General features: G+C 39.1%; 1 protein-coding gene across 1 annotated transcript in view; it reads left to right on the forward strand.

The window, feature by feature from the left end:
* The window catches only part of ryr2a (ryanodine receptor 2a (cardiac)), a 158,606-nt gene that overhangs the window by 101,616 nt on the left and 44,709 nt on the right, over positions 1 to 12,281 (forward strand). Inside the window, exons 70-77 of the mRNA XM_077245689.1 lie at positions 4,303 to 4,437; positions 4,860 to 4,972; positions 5,049 to 5,145; positions 6,321 to 6,427; positions 6,505 to 6,556; positions 6,638 to 6,688; positions 11,747 to 11,846; positions 11,928 to 12,007. Coding sequence (XP_077101804.1) covers positions 4,303 to 4,437; positions 4,860 to 4,972; positions 5,049 to 5,145; positions 6,321 to 6,427; positions 6,505 to 6,556; positions 6,638 to 6,688; positions 11,747 to 11,846; positions 11,928 to 12,007 — 735 coding nt within the window. The remainder of the gene's footprint in view (positions 1 to 4,302; positions 4,438 to 4,859; positions 4,973 to 5,048; positions 5,146 to 6,320; positions 6,428 to 6,504; positions 6,557 to 6,637; positions 6,689 to 11,746; positions 11,847 to 11,927; positions 12,008 to 12,281) is intronic.

The raw sequence follows: 12,281 nt of genomic DNA on the forward strand, positions 1-12,281 counted from the left end.
CTCCATCTGTTCTCCATCTGTTCTCCATCAGTTCACCATCTGTTCTCCATCCGTTCTGTTATCCATCAGTTCACCGTCTGTTCTCCATCTGTTCTCCATCCGTTCTGTTCTCCATCAGTTCATCGTCTGTTCTCCATCTGTTCTCCATGCGTTCTGTTCTCCATCAGTTCACCGTCTGTTCTCCATCTGTTCTCCATCAGTTCTTCATCTGTTCTCCATCTGGTCTCCATCTGTTCTCCATCCGTTCTGTTCTCCATCTGTTCTCCATCCGTTCTCTATCTGTTCGCCATCAGTTCTCCATCTATTCTCCATCAGTTCTTCATCTGTTTTCCAACTGGTCTCCATCTGTTCTCATCCGTTCTGTTATCCATCAGTTCACCGTCTGTTCTCCATCTGTTCTCCATCCGTTCTGTTCTCCATCAGTTCACCGTCTGTTCTCCATCTGTTCTCCATCAGTTCTTCATCTGTTCTCCATCTGGTCTCCATCTGTTCTCCATCCGTTCTGTTCTCCATCTGTTCTCCATCAGTTCTCCATCTGTTCTCCATCCGTTCTCTATCTGTTCGCCATCAGTTCTCCATCTGTTCTCCATCTGTTCTCCATCAGTTCTCCATCTGTTCTCCATCTGTTCTCCATCCGTTCTGTTCTCCATCTGTTCTCCATCTGTTCTCCATCAGTTTTCCATCTGTTCTCCATCAATTCACCATCTGTTCTCCTTCAGTTCACCATCAGTTCTCCATCAGTTCACCATCTGTTCTCCATCTGTTCTCCATCAGTTCACCATCTGTTATCCATCTGTTCTCCATCAGTTCTCCATCTGTTCTCCATCTGTTCTCCATCAGTTCTCCATCTGTTCTCCATCAGTTCACCATCTGTTCTCCATCTGTTCTCCATCAGTTCTCCATCTGTTCTCCATCTGTTCTCCATCAGTTCACCATCTGTTCTCCATCTGTTCTCCATCAGTTCACCATCTGTTCTCCATCCGTTTTCCATCTGTTCTCCATCAGTTCTCCATCTGTTCTCCATCTGTTCTCCATCAGTTCTCCATCTGTTCTCCATCAGTTCACCATCTGTTCTCCATCTGTTCTCCATCAGTTCACCATCTGTTCTCCATCTGTTCTCCATCCGTTCTCCATCTGTTCTCCATCTGTTCTCCATCTGTTCTCCATCTGTTCTCCATCTGTTCTCCATCTGTTCTCCATCAGTTCTCCATCTGTTCTCCATCAGTTCACCATCTGTTCTCCATCAGTTCTCCATCAGTTCTCCATCTGTTCTCCATCTGTTCTCCATCAGTTCACCATCTGTTCTCCATCTGTTCTCCATCTAACCCCTTCAGTCATGTTTGCATGTTCATGCGTTTCTAATCACTGCAGAGTAACAGTGCAGGACCAGTGATGATTTAAGGGTCAATTATGTGATGCTTATTGTGTCCAGATCTGTGCAGTCATTCCGAAAAAACATTGATTGCATCCAAAATTATTTTATTGAAAATTAAGCACATTTAAGACAATGAATCACATTTTCACATGCCGGTTGTAATACATAATTTATTTATTTAAATACATTTTCAGGTAAATATTTACACATCATTAAATAAAATAATTACTTTATTTATAAAAAAACATTAATTGCATGACCATGTAATAAAATGCATTGTTATATTATTTTATTGGCAATTAAGTAAATAAAAAAATGGCGATTATTGCAATTAAAAAAAATCTATAATTTGTACTGAATTATATAAATTAAATATTAATATTAATTCAACAAGTCATGATGTGTCTTTGAAGAAACAAAGGCTAAATAATTTGTTATAGTTTTATGGGAGGGAGGAAGACAAAATAAACTTGCTATAAAGGTTCCAGCGCGAGAGAGAGGCAAAGGAAAACCCATGTTCTTAATTTATCTCGCTTTGGACTATTTTCGTTTTGTAGGCCTTCTGTTTTAATTGTTTAATTTAGCGGTAATTTCTTTGGCAATACAAATTTAAAATGTCGCAAGAGTAAGATTCTGTTTCTTATTTTTGCATCGCAAAGAAAATAAACTCTAAACTCAATGCAACCCTGTTTTAAATAAATAAACTGTCCCGACACTTTAATTAAACCTTGAAATGTGCGATGGGGTTTCACACCTAATTAACTTAATTAGTGTTCTTTTACATTTTCATTTGTTTTTATATTGAAATCAATACTATTTAGTTAGTCTGTTATTTTGTGTAGCCAAGTCAACAAAATCAGTCTTTTTCAATGTATGGATCAGTTTCGAAAAATTAATTCCGTTGTTAAGGCTGGGTATCAGCGTCGTCTCGATTTCGTGAATTATTCACAAAACAATAATTTAGCAGATTAAAGACGTGCTTCATCATTTTCATTTTCTGGCGCGATCGTGTAATCTTCCTTCATCAGTTTCGTTGTGCAGCGGCTCTAGGAATGCAGCAAATTTATGTCGTGAAGTGCCATTGATAATTAAACAAAACGCTTGACTTTAAATAAATAAACAGTTAAGAAACTCGCTAATAAACAGTTACCTATTTAAGCATCAAGACATTAAAACATAAATGATGTTGCCCACAGCATGTTGACTACATTGAGCTTCGATCTCGGATCGCTTGAAGGTCCGTGAGGCTCGTGTTATTGCGTTGAATACTGAGCTACCGTCTGAACGCTTAAATTATCGTCTTATGCTCTTCCAAAGCCTCATTGAGCCTAATATGTTTCTATTGCAATGTTTTATGTTGAAATGTTTTCATTATTTATTCAATTTAATTTGAGTATTGTGATTATGAATTCGTTTAACTACAATGTTTCACTTGAAATCATCTGCTACCAGTTTTCAATCGCTCTGAATGAGCAACGGCGCGGCGGCGATTACGCAATAGAGAGAATAAACTGACACTGTTCAAACTCTGTGAATGTAGCGCCTCTTAGTGGTTAAAGGCAGCAAATACACACTCGATTATTAGCACCGCGGGAGCGGCGGCGGTAAAAGTATTATTCTGGTTGAGTACCAACTGTATGTGTGTGTACTGTGTATAAGTATTTTATATATATAAATACACACATATGCATTTATATATTTAAGATTTTTTTATTTATATATAATACAAATTATGTATATATATATATATATATATATATATATATATATATATATATATATATAGTATATACATGCAAATATTTCTCAAATATATACATGCATATGTGTGTATTTATATTTACAAAATAATTATACACAGTACACACACATATATTATGTAAACACAAACTTTTATTTTGGATGCGATTAATTGTTGCCCAGCACTAGTTAACTTTGTAATAAACTGAAACAAAGTACAATATAAAAACATTTAAATTTATTTTATTTTTGCTAGTTCCCAAGTCAACATTTCTAATTTTTATTTAGTTTAAGTTGGTGTACAAAAACAAGTAAAACTGAAATAAAAATGAATATAAACTATATAGACATTTTAATCACAAAATTGTGCTAAAATTTCAATGAAAACAGAATATAAAAATAAACAACTATAATATCTCAGTGATACTAAAGTAACGCCGCTCAAAACACAGTTCATAGAGTGTGACTGACAGCATGTGTGCATGAAAGCCTACGTTTGATGAAGACACGCATGCTCCTCTTCATCAGTGTGTGTGTGTGTGTGTGTGTTTCTGCATCTTTCTCCTCTTCATCAGTGGTGTGTGTTTGTGTGTGAGTGTGTGTGTGTGTGTGTGTGTTTCTGCATCTTCCTCCTCTTCATCAGTGGTGTGTGTTTGTGTGTGAGTGTGTGTGTTTCTGCATCTTCCTCCTCTTCATCAGCGGTGTGTGTGTGTGAGTGTGTGTGTGTGTGTGTTTCTGCATCTTCCTCCTCTTCATCAGCGGTGTGTGTGTGTGTTTCTGCATCTTCCTCCTCTTCATCAGCGGTGTGTGTGTGTGTGTGTGTGTGTGTGTGTTTCTGCATCTTCCTCCTCTTCATCAGTGGTGTGTGTTTGTGTGTGTGTGTGTGTGTTTCTGCATCTTCCTCCTCTTCATCAGCAGTGTGTGTGTGTGTTTCTGCATCTTCCTCCTCTTCATCAGCGGTGTGTGTGTGTGTTTCTGCATCTTCCTCCTCTTCATCAGTGGTGTGTGTTTGTGTGTGAGTGTGTGTGTTTCTGCATCTTCCTCCTCTTCATCAGCGGTGTGTGTGTGTGAGTGTGTGTGTGTGTGTGTTTCTGCATCTTCCTCCTCTTCATCAGCGGTGTGTGTGTGTGTGTTTCTGCATCTTCCTCCTCTTCATCAGCGGTGTGTGTGTGTGTGTGTTCCTGCAGCTGGAGGATCCTGCGATCCGTTGGCAGATGGCGCTGTATAAAGACATGCCGAACCGCAGTGAGGACTCGTCTGACCCCGAGAAGACGGTCGATCGAGTGCTGAACATCGCACACGTGCTCTTCCACCTCGACCAGGTGAAGCCTCAGCGCTTCTTAATCTGTCTAAATGCAAATGAGCTCTCTCATGATTGGCTGATCACAATGTCATTCATCAAGGCAGTTTCTGAATAATGAATATAGGATATGCACTGACGTCAGTTTCCCTTAAAAACATTCAATTATGCAGAATACAAGACAGTAAATATTTAATTGATGAGTTTTCAATACAGTATATAATAATACAATTATACAGGTGTAAATGAGCTCATTGTTGAGCTCTTCTTTTTGAAGCTTACAGGTGAGATTTTGAGCTTTATTTCTACAGCACTTTATACAGTACAGCAATAAACCGGATCAAACTTCCTCATTCAGATTCTGCTGTAAAGAAGACGATAGTGTCGTGGTTCAGACCGGTTCGTAGAGTGTATCTGATGATGCATGATGTGTTGCTTGAGCAGGTTGAACACCCTCAGCGCAGTAAGAAGGCCGTGTGGCACAAGCTTCTGTCCAAGCAGAGGAAGAGAGCCGTCGTGGCCTGTTTCAGGATGGCTCCTCTTTACAACCTGCCCAGGTGAACATCTCCTGTCCGTCTCCTTCACGCTCGCTCCCACAGAGTCCTGAGTGACCTCTGATTCTCTGATCCTCAGGCACCGAGCCGTAAACCTGTTCCTCCAGGGCTACGAGAAGTCCTGGATCGAGACCGAAGAACACTATTTCGAGGATAAGCTGATCGAGGACTTGGCCGTATGTAGCAATTACACAACATCCGTCCATGTTTTCCCACGGCTTTTGATATGCACAGACGGAGCTTTCAGTGTTTTCTTTCTGGCTCATTTGGCGTTTCACACACTTTTGTGTTGGTCCAATGAGGAACCAGAATGACTAGAAACGAAAGTATGAATCCTTGAATTCTTCAGTGCAAATATGCATGAAAGACCAGTTTTGATTTCTCATTTCTCTAGCTCGCGCTCTAACTGGATGAACACTCATGAGTCTGCAGTGGTTTTCTGTCTCCACACATTTGTAAACCACAAAACTCACAGTTTAGATCATTTACGGTTTTTGAGCCACGGATCGGATACATTTTCGGGTCAGCAAAAAATAAATAAACTTTGCTTTTCATTTCTTACTTAAAGCTCACTTGAAGTTCTTCGATACCACATCAAAATCTACTAGCATAACTGATAAAGTTCAAACATTATTAAAAACAAGTGAACATTCAGTAATAAAATAAGAACAAATACACAAATTACAAGCAGAGATGAATACTAAATAACAAAAGTTACAGTCTATAAACAGTAGTATTCAGGTACAGAAATTAATAATTAAGCCTAAATGTAAAATAACACTATTTGTTCACTGTAGAAATTAAATATAGTTTCATCTTTGTTAAAGCTGTATTTTGTTGTTTTATTAACATTAATGACAGAGAAAACAGCAGGAATATTAGTCTACTGTCACTTTAAGACTGAAGAAACTGACACACATCCGGTTTCTTTCTCAACTCTTCGCTCATGACAGAACCGAGAGAACACTCGCAGAGACGGGTGTGTAGACATAATTGTGTGTGTGTGTCCGTTCAAGAGCAAGAGGACGTGAAAGAGGAATCAGTTCGGTGTTTGACTGTGCGCGCAGATAACGTGCAACTCCTGATTTTCGCCTCTTCTTCCACGTTTAAAATAGTTTGAATGTTTAAATTGAAAGACAAAACACATCCAAATGATAAACTTTCACTCTATGATGGTTAAATTTAGCGGGTAATCCGCGAATCACAGGTGTCGAACCGTGAGGAGCTGATCCGTAGATCACGATCAGCTGCGATCCGTCGCACCGCTATAAACTTGTACTTATAAACCGCAGTAGATGCACTGGTTGTGCTGTTGGTGTGTGTGTGTGTCTGAGGCTGTTTGGTGTTTCAGAAACCAGGCGGAGAGGAGCTGTCAGAGGAGGACGAGATGATCAAACACATCGACCCGTTACACCAGCTCATACAGCTCTTCAGCAGAACCGCACTGACCGAGAAATGGTGGGTTTCCTTTCTCATATTAATATACCATCAAACCACTGTGATTTGCTGATGGATGCCACATCGCTCTGTTGCAGTAAACTGGAGGAGGATCACCTCTACATGGCTTACGCTGATATCATGGCCAAGGTAAGACTAGAGCTGCTCTGAAGAACATGCTTCAGAAGTGCTTGTGCTCAGATTAATGTGTGTTCGATGATTCCCTCTCAGAGCTGTCATGATGAAGAGGAAGAGGATGAGGAGGAGGTGAAGAGTTTTGAGGTACGTCTCCTTCTGAAGGCCGATCCTCTTCATGCGTTCGTATACTTTGAGTCTGGTTTCCTTGCAGCTTTGAAGAGCATGAAGGAATGTTTGAGTGTCTCGAGTTCATTCATTCGTTCATTCTCCTCGTCTGAGCTCAAAAACTGCTTTGCTGGTCTTCACCGGCCTGGTTTCCTCTGGTTTTACAGGCATTTTGAGCCCAAGACCTGGAAACCACCTTAGGCTGGTTTAAGCTTCAGTGTTTTTAACATAGATGTTGACAACCTGAAAGAGATCCGTCAGTTCTCAAACACATTACAGGCATTACACGACCCAATGTATGAAGCCTTGAATCCAGCTCACTCCACTTTAGACTGGAACTGGTTTGGGCTTGATTTATGTAAATGATCAGGTGGTACTGTATATTAGCTGAGAGCAGCTGAAACCAACCTAAAGTGGTTTAAACAGATCTCCCAGCCTGCTAAAAGCCCCAAACCCCTCTAAAACCATCAGACTTGACCAGCTAGAACCAGCAGACCAGTGTATGCTGTCGTTTCAGTGGCACTGAGTGATTTAAAGTTTGGGAAAACATTCCTCAGTTTCAACTTTGATGATTTATTGTGTCTTGAGCACTAGTCGCATGGTTTCTGTTTGTTCACGTTCCAGTTAGTGAAATTTAGTGATGGGAAACCGAGGCTTTCTGAAGCGTTTGAGTCTTTCAACAAATTGTGCCGAAAAAAGGTTCATTACTCGAAGCTTTTAACACAAATGTGCATTAGTGATCTCTGGTGGTCACACTTGTTTTTTCCACCATATCTAACAAATCTCCACAGAGCAGAAAATGCACTTGAACAAACAACGCTTTGTAAGTCTGTGACATACGAGAGTGGGATAAACACAGTTCTGTCTAATCTCATCTAAATTCATTTGTGCCAATAAGACCAGAACTCATGTCATGTAGCCTGGTCGACAGATTTGATCAATAATATAAAATATACAAGTATGTTCTGTTTTAAGAAATATATAATTTATGTTATAGGGAAGTATAGTGTTAAATCATTTAAATAATTCCTCCTCGATAATTTTTTTCCTTTTTATGCATCAGATGATCGCGAAGCGCCAATGTTTTTAAACCCGCTTTCCGATACTGCATGACGTTCGAAGCTTCAAGCGTCATGAATACTGAATACTGTCATTACGATACTAGCGTCGGTACAGAGTGACGGTGTGTGATACAATAGTGCTTTGAAAACTGCATCGAAGCCGAGTATTAACCTTACGTATAGTTTAATAGTTTGGATGTGTTCATGTAAATTTAATAACATGTTTACTAATGTAGGTGCGAGAGTGAATGAACGGCACAGACACGCACTGTATAACTGTAGTAAACAAAGGGCGCGCGCCTGTGCCGTTCATTCATCATTTAGCCTACACACAGACACGCAATTCATATTTAAACAGTCTTTTGTGGTTTATAGACACTATTCAATATCGCGATTAGAAAAAAGCACTTAACCCTCTAGGCGCCACGGTCGAGTTTACTCGACAAGATCGTGCATTGGATAAAACGGCCGATTTTTTTCAAATTGGGTGTCAAATTTCGTTCGACATCCCCTCCACTGGATGGCAGACATGTCATTCTTCACCCCCGACTCAAAAAAACCTAATTTTTCTATACAAAATGTTCGAGTTAGAGCGCATTGAATCAGTGCGATCAAAAGCGGAGCTAGTGTGCGAGTGAGCCATGTTATCAGAGCCTCTCGCCATCACAATCGCGGCGACAGTATTGTGGTGGAGACTTTGTCTAATACCACTGGGTATGTTAGACGAGGTCGAAGTATTCATAGGACAGTTAGGAGGCAACGTGGAGGCAGGGTGAGGAGTCGCAATGACAGTAGTCCGAGCTGTGCATACTCGGCGCGCGCGAGGCAGATCTGGCCGCGCTGCTCGTATCATCTCACTCATGATCTGTGCCTTGCCGTAGCGAGTGAGCGTTTGAACTAAACAGGTCTTGTCTACTTGTGTTTGTATGTCATATGAATAATATATATGTGCCCCATACATGGAATCAGAGTGCCTACTGTATTTAGTAAATGGAAAATCTCTACAGCAAAAGTCCAACCACTACATGCATTCGGTTTGTTTCTACCATTTATTAGTAAGGATTTACAGTTTGTTTAATACTTAATATATACCTGAGCATTCAGTATTGTGCAATATAGCATACAGAAGGTGATGGACATTTTGGGGGGAAAGAAGTGCTGCATTTTATCATTTAAACGTGACTTTTCATGAAAATTCTATAATCCAAGATTGCCGCCACCATATGACGTCATAATATGCAAATTAGATGGGAAAATGTAATCCCTACATAAACTTTGGGTCATCCTTAATATTTCTCTAATTTACAGAAAGTCTCTATCTTTTATCACTTTTAATATATAGACTTTTGAAATTAAGATGTCAAAATTGGACGTTTTAGGAAAAAACCTCTGGCGCCTAAAGGGTTAAGAATAAATGACTTACTACATCAGCTGGATCCGTTGCTCCTCGAGATTAAACTACCAGCACTTCTGGTACATTTTCCAGTGTTATTAGATAGTATTATTCCTCACAGCGTAGGGATACACTGTGTTCACAGCGGTAGTAAGAAACTTACTAAACATGATGTGTTTTATAATCCAGCTGGTGGGCGTTGGCATGTTTGCATGGCTTGCCTTAGATCATTTGCGTTTGAATACCGCGCGCTCTCGGTGGGCGTGGCACATTAACACTTAATGAGGTATAATGAGCTGGAAAGAAAAATACTGACATCTCTCTCTTTTCATACAGATTACATAAACTGAGAATATTTGTTTTTTTTATATATATTAATTCATTTAAAAGAAGAGAGTTCAAGCTTCATTATGGAAAAACACTCGTGCCTGTATGACAAGTATTCACGGAATTACAGTTAATCTTCGGACGCGTTTCAGAATGGACTTCACTGACAGAGAGAAGGCAGAACGCGCATCATGTTTATTTTTCTTTATTTGACTAAAAGCACAATACTTTGTTTATATTGTGAGTATACACAAAAAAAATGGACACTTAACAGGATCGAATGATGTATAACACAAATATGTAAAATCAAAATCAACATTTTGTATTTTGAGTCTCTTTTGCACTGATAAGAAAAAAAGTGAGACTATCGCGCCGGCGCGATTGCCGACCTCAGAGGGTTAACTGTCCATCACTAGTGAAATTACTAGTGGTCGACCGATATGGGTTTTTTGATGCCGATGCCGATATTTTAGAGAGCAGGGTGGCCGATGGCCGATATAAAGCCAATATTTATATTTATATATCAAACATATATATATATATATATATATATATATATATATATATATATATACACACACACACATAAAATATATATACATATATATATATATATATATATATATATATATAAACACTTTATATTTATATAAATCAATACTTAATAAATTAGATAAATTTAATAAATATTTAAAAATATTTAAAATAAACATGCTTAGGCCCTATACTTTAGATGGCAACTTCTTGAATCTGCAATCCTATTACAGTATTTTTCACAAATAAAGTTATTGTTTAAAAAGAAAAGAATATGTGAGTAAAAAGGAAGTAAACACTGTAACAGGGCACTCAGTAATCTGGTCATTTCATGCGCACTGATAATCATATTTTTTTTACTTTGACTTTTGACAAGGTAAGGCTAATTTTACATAAAGCACACAGTGAAAACTGACACATGAATATGACACAGTGGGCAACTGGATATAGCACAGCATATTTTAAAATGAAGGATTTAAAGTGTTTCGATCGCGTCTCCTGTGAAGCTGATCTTCTGTTCGCATTCACTCGCTTCGCACGGACCGTCACTCGCAGGAACACGTTTATATCGGCTACAAATGCACAATTCACAAGATATCACAGCTGGATTCGATTAAATCGGCAAGGTTTGTGAAATGAAATGTTTATTAGATATTCAGAGATTTGTTTAAATTATGTAGATGCGCATTTGCTGAATGTTGACGGTAAATGAGAAAGTATTTTAGCCTGATTGTTTGGCTTTTCTGTTACAAATAATATAAAAGCAAACGCATTACTTTTTCGCATACCATTTACTTTCTTTGATTACCAGTTCTGTAGCCACCGGTTCTGTCTAACAAACTATTAGATCTGACTTACAGAGAGACGGAGAATGTGAGTGAGCGCTGTGTGATCAGATTCAGGCGCTGCCGTTCTCTTCTCAGGTGTGGTGTTCTTAGCGCCGCCCGTCAAAATAAAAGTCCTGCTTCCAACACATCGGCCAATCAGAAAAACTTATCGGCCGATGCCGATATTTTAAAAAAGCCAAATACCGGCCGTGGCGATATATCGGTCGACCACTGGAAATTACTAATGCATTGGCTAACATGAACATTTATTTAAAGCATTAATCTTCATCAGTGTTAGTTCATTGTTCATAACAGTTCACAGTGCATTAACTAATGCAACTTTTGATTCTAATAATGTGTTAGTAAATGTTATATCACCACATGTGATTAGACTTCATCTGATGACACACTGAAAACACAGTGACCTTGTGCTTTCAAGTCAAGTGTCCTTTATTTATACAGCACTTTTTACAACACAGTGTTTCAAAGCAGCTTTACAGAGATAACAGGAAAATAATGCAACAGAGTTTGTTTAGAAGAAAACAGCGTCACAGTCCAGCTTACGTAAGCTCAGTGATGGTTAATTTTTGTTGTAAAAAAGTTATTAATTTAATATTAGTTTTGACACATATGTGAGCTGTCAGTGGTTACGGTCTGCAGGAGAACTATTAACTAACATTACTAATACTAACTAACATTAACAAAGATTAATAAATACTGTAATAAATGTATTGCTCATTGTTAGTTCATGTTAGTGAATATGTTAACCAATGAACCTTATTGTAAACGTGTTACCAATGCATTGGTAAATGTTATATCACTAGATATGCTAAGACTTCATCTGTTTTGTGCTATCGAGCTTCAGCCATGAAAACTCTTTCCCGTGTGTCTGCAGGAGAAGGAGATGGAGAAGCAGAAGCTGCTGTATCAGCAGGCCAGACTTCACGACCGCGGGGCCGCAGAAATGGTTCTGCAGACCATCAGCGCCAGCAAAGGTCAGAAACACACACTTTCAGTCCGCAGCTGGGGTGTGTGTCCTGTGATCAGGGGCTGATGGGAGTGTGTTTGTTGTGCAGGAGAGATGGGGCCGATGGTGGCCTCCACGCTCAAGCTGGGAATCGCCATACTCAACGGGGGGAACTCCACAGTTCAGCAGGTCAAGAGTTTAAATCATTTTGTGGCGATTGGTCGGTGTGGGATTTGCCCCGCCCCTCCTCCACTGTGATTGGACGGCTGGGTGGGAAGCGACAGTGATGAGTTCAAAACTTAAACGTTTCTCAACTCTCGTCGTCCGGGAAAAAAAGTCAAGAGCTAAATGTGAAATATTTTAATTTATTTATTCATTTTATTTACATATTTAATGCAACAGCTGCTGCCCAAAGTGCTTCACAATCACTAAAAACACAAAAATACAGAGTACAGAAAGAGAT

This window comes from Siphateles boraxobius, unplaced genomic scaffold (genome assembly GCF_051911475.1).
Source record: "Siphateles boraxobius isolate OS27281-9 unplaced genomic scaffold, OSU_SipBor_1 28, whole genome shotgun sequence".
NCBI lineage: Eukaryota > Metazoa > Chordata > Actinopteri > Cypriniformes > Leuciscidae > Siphateles > Siphateles boraxobius.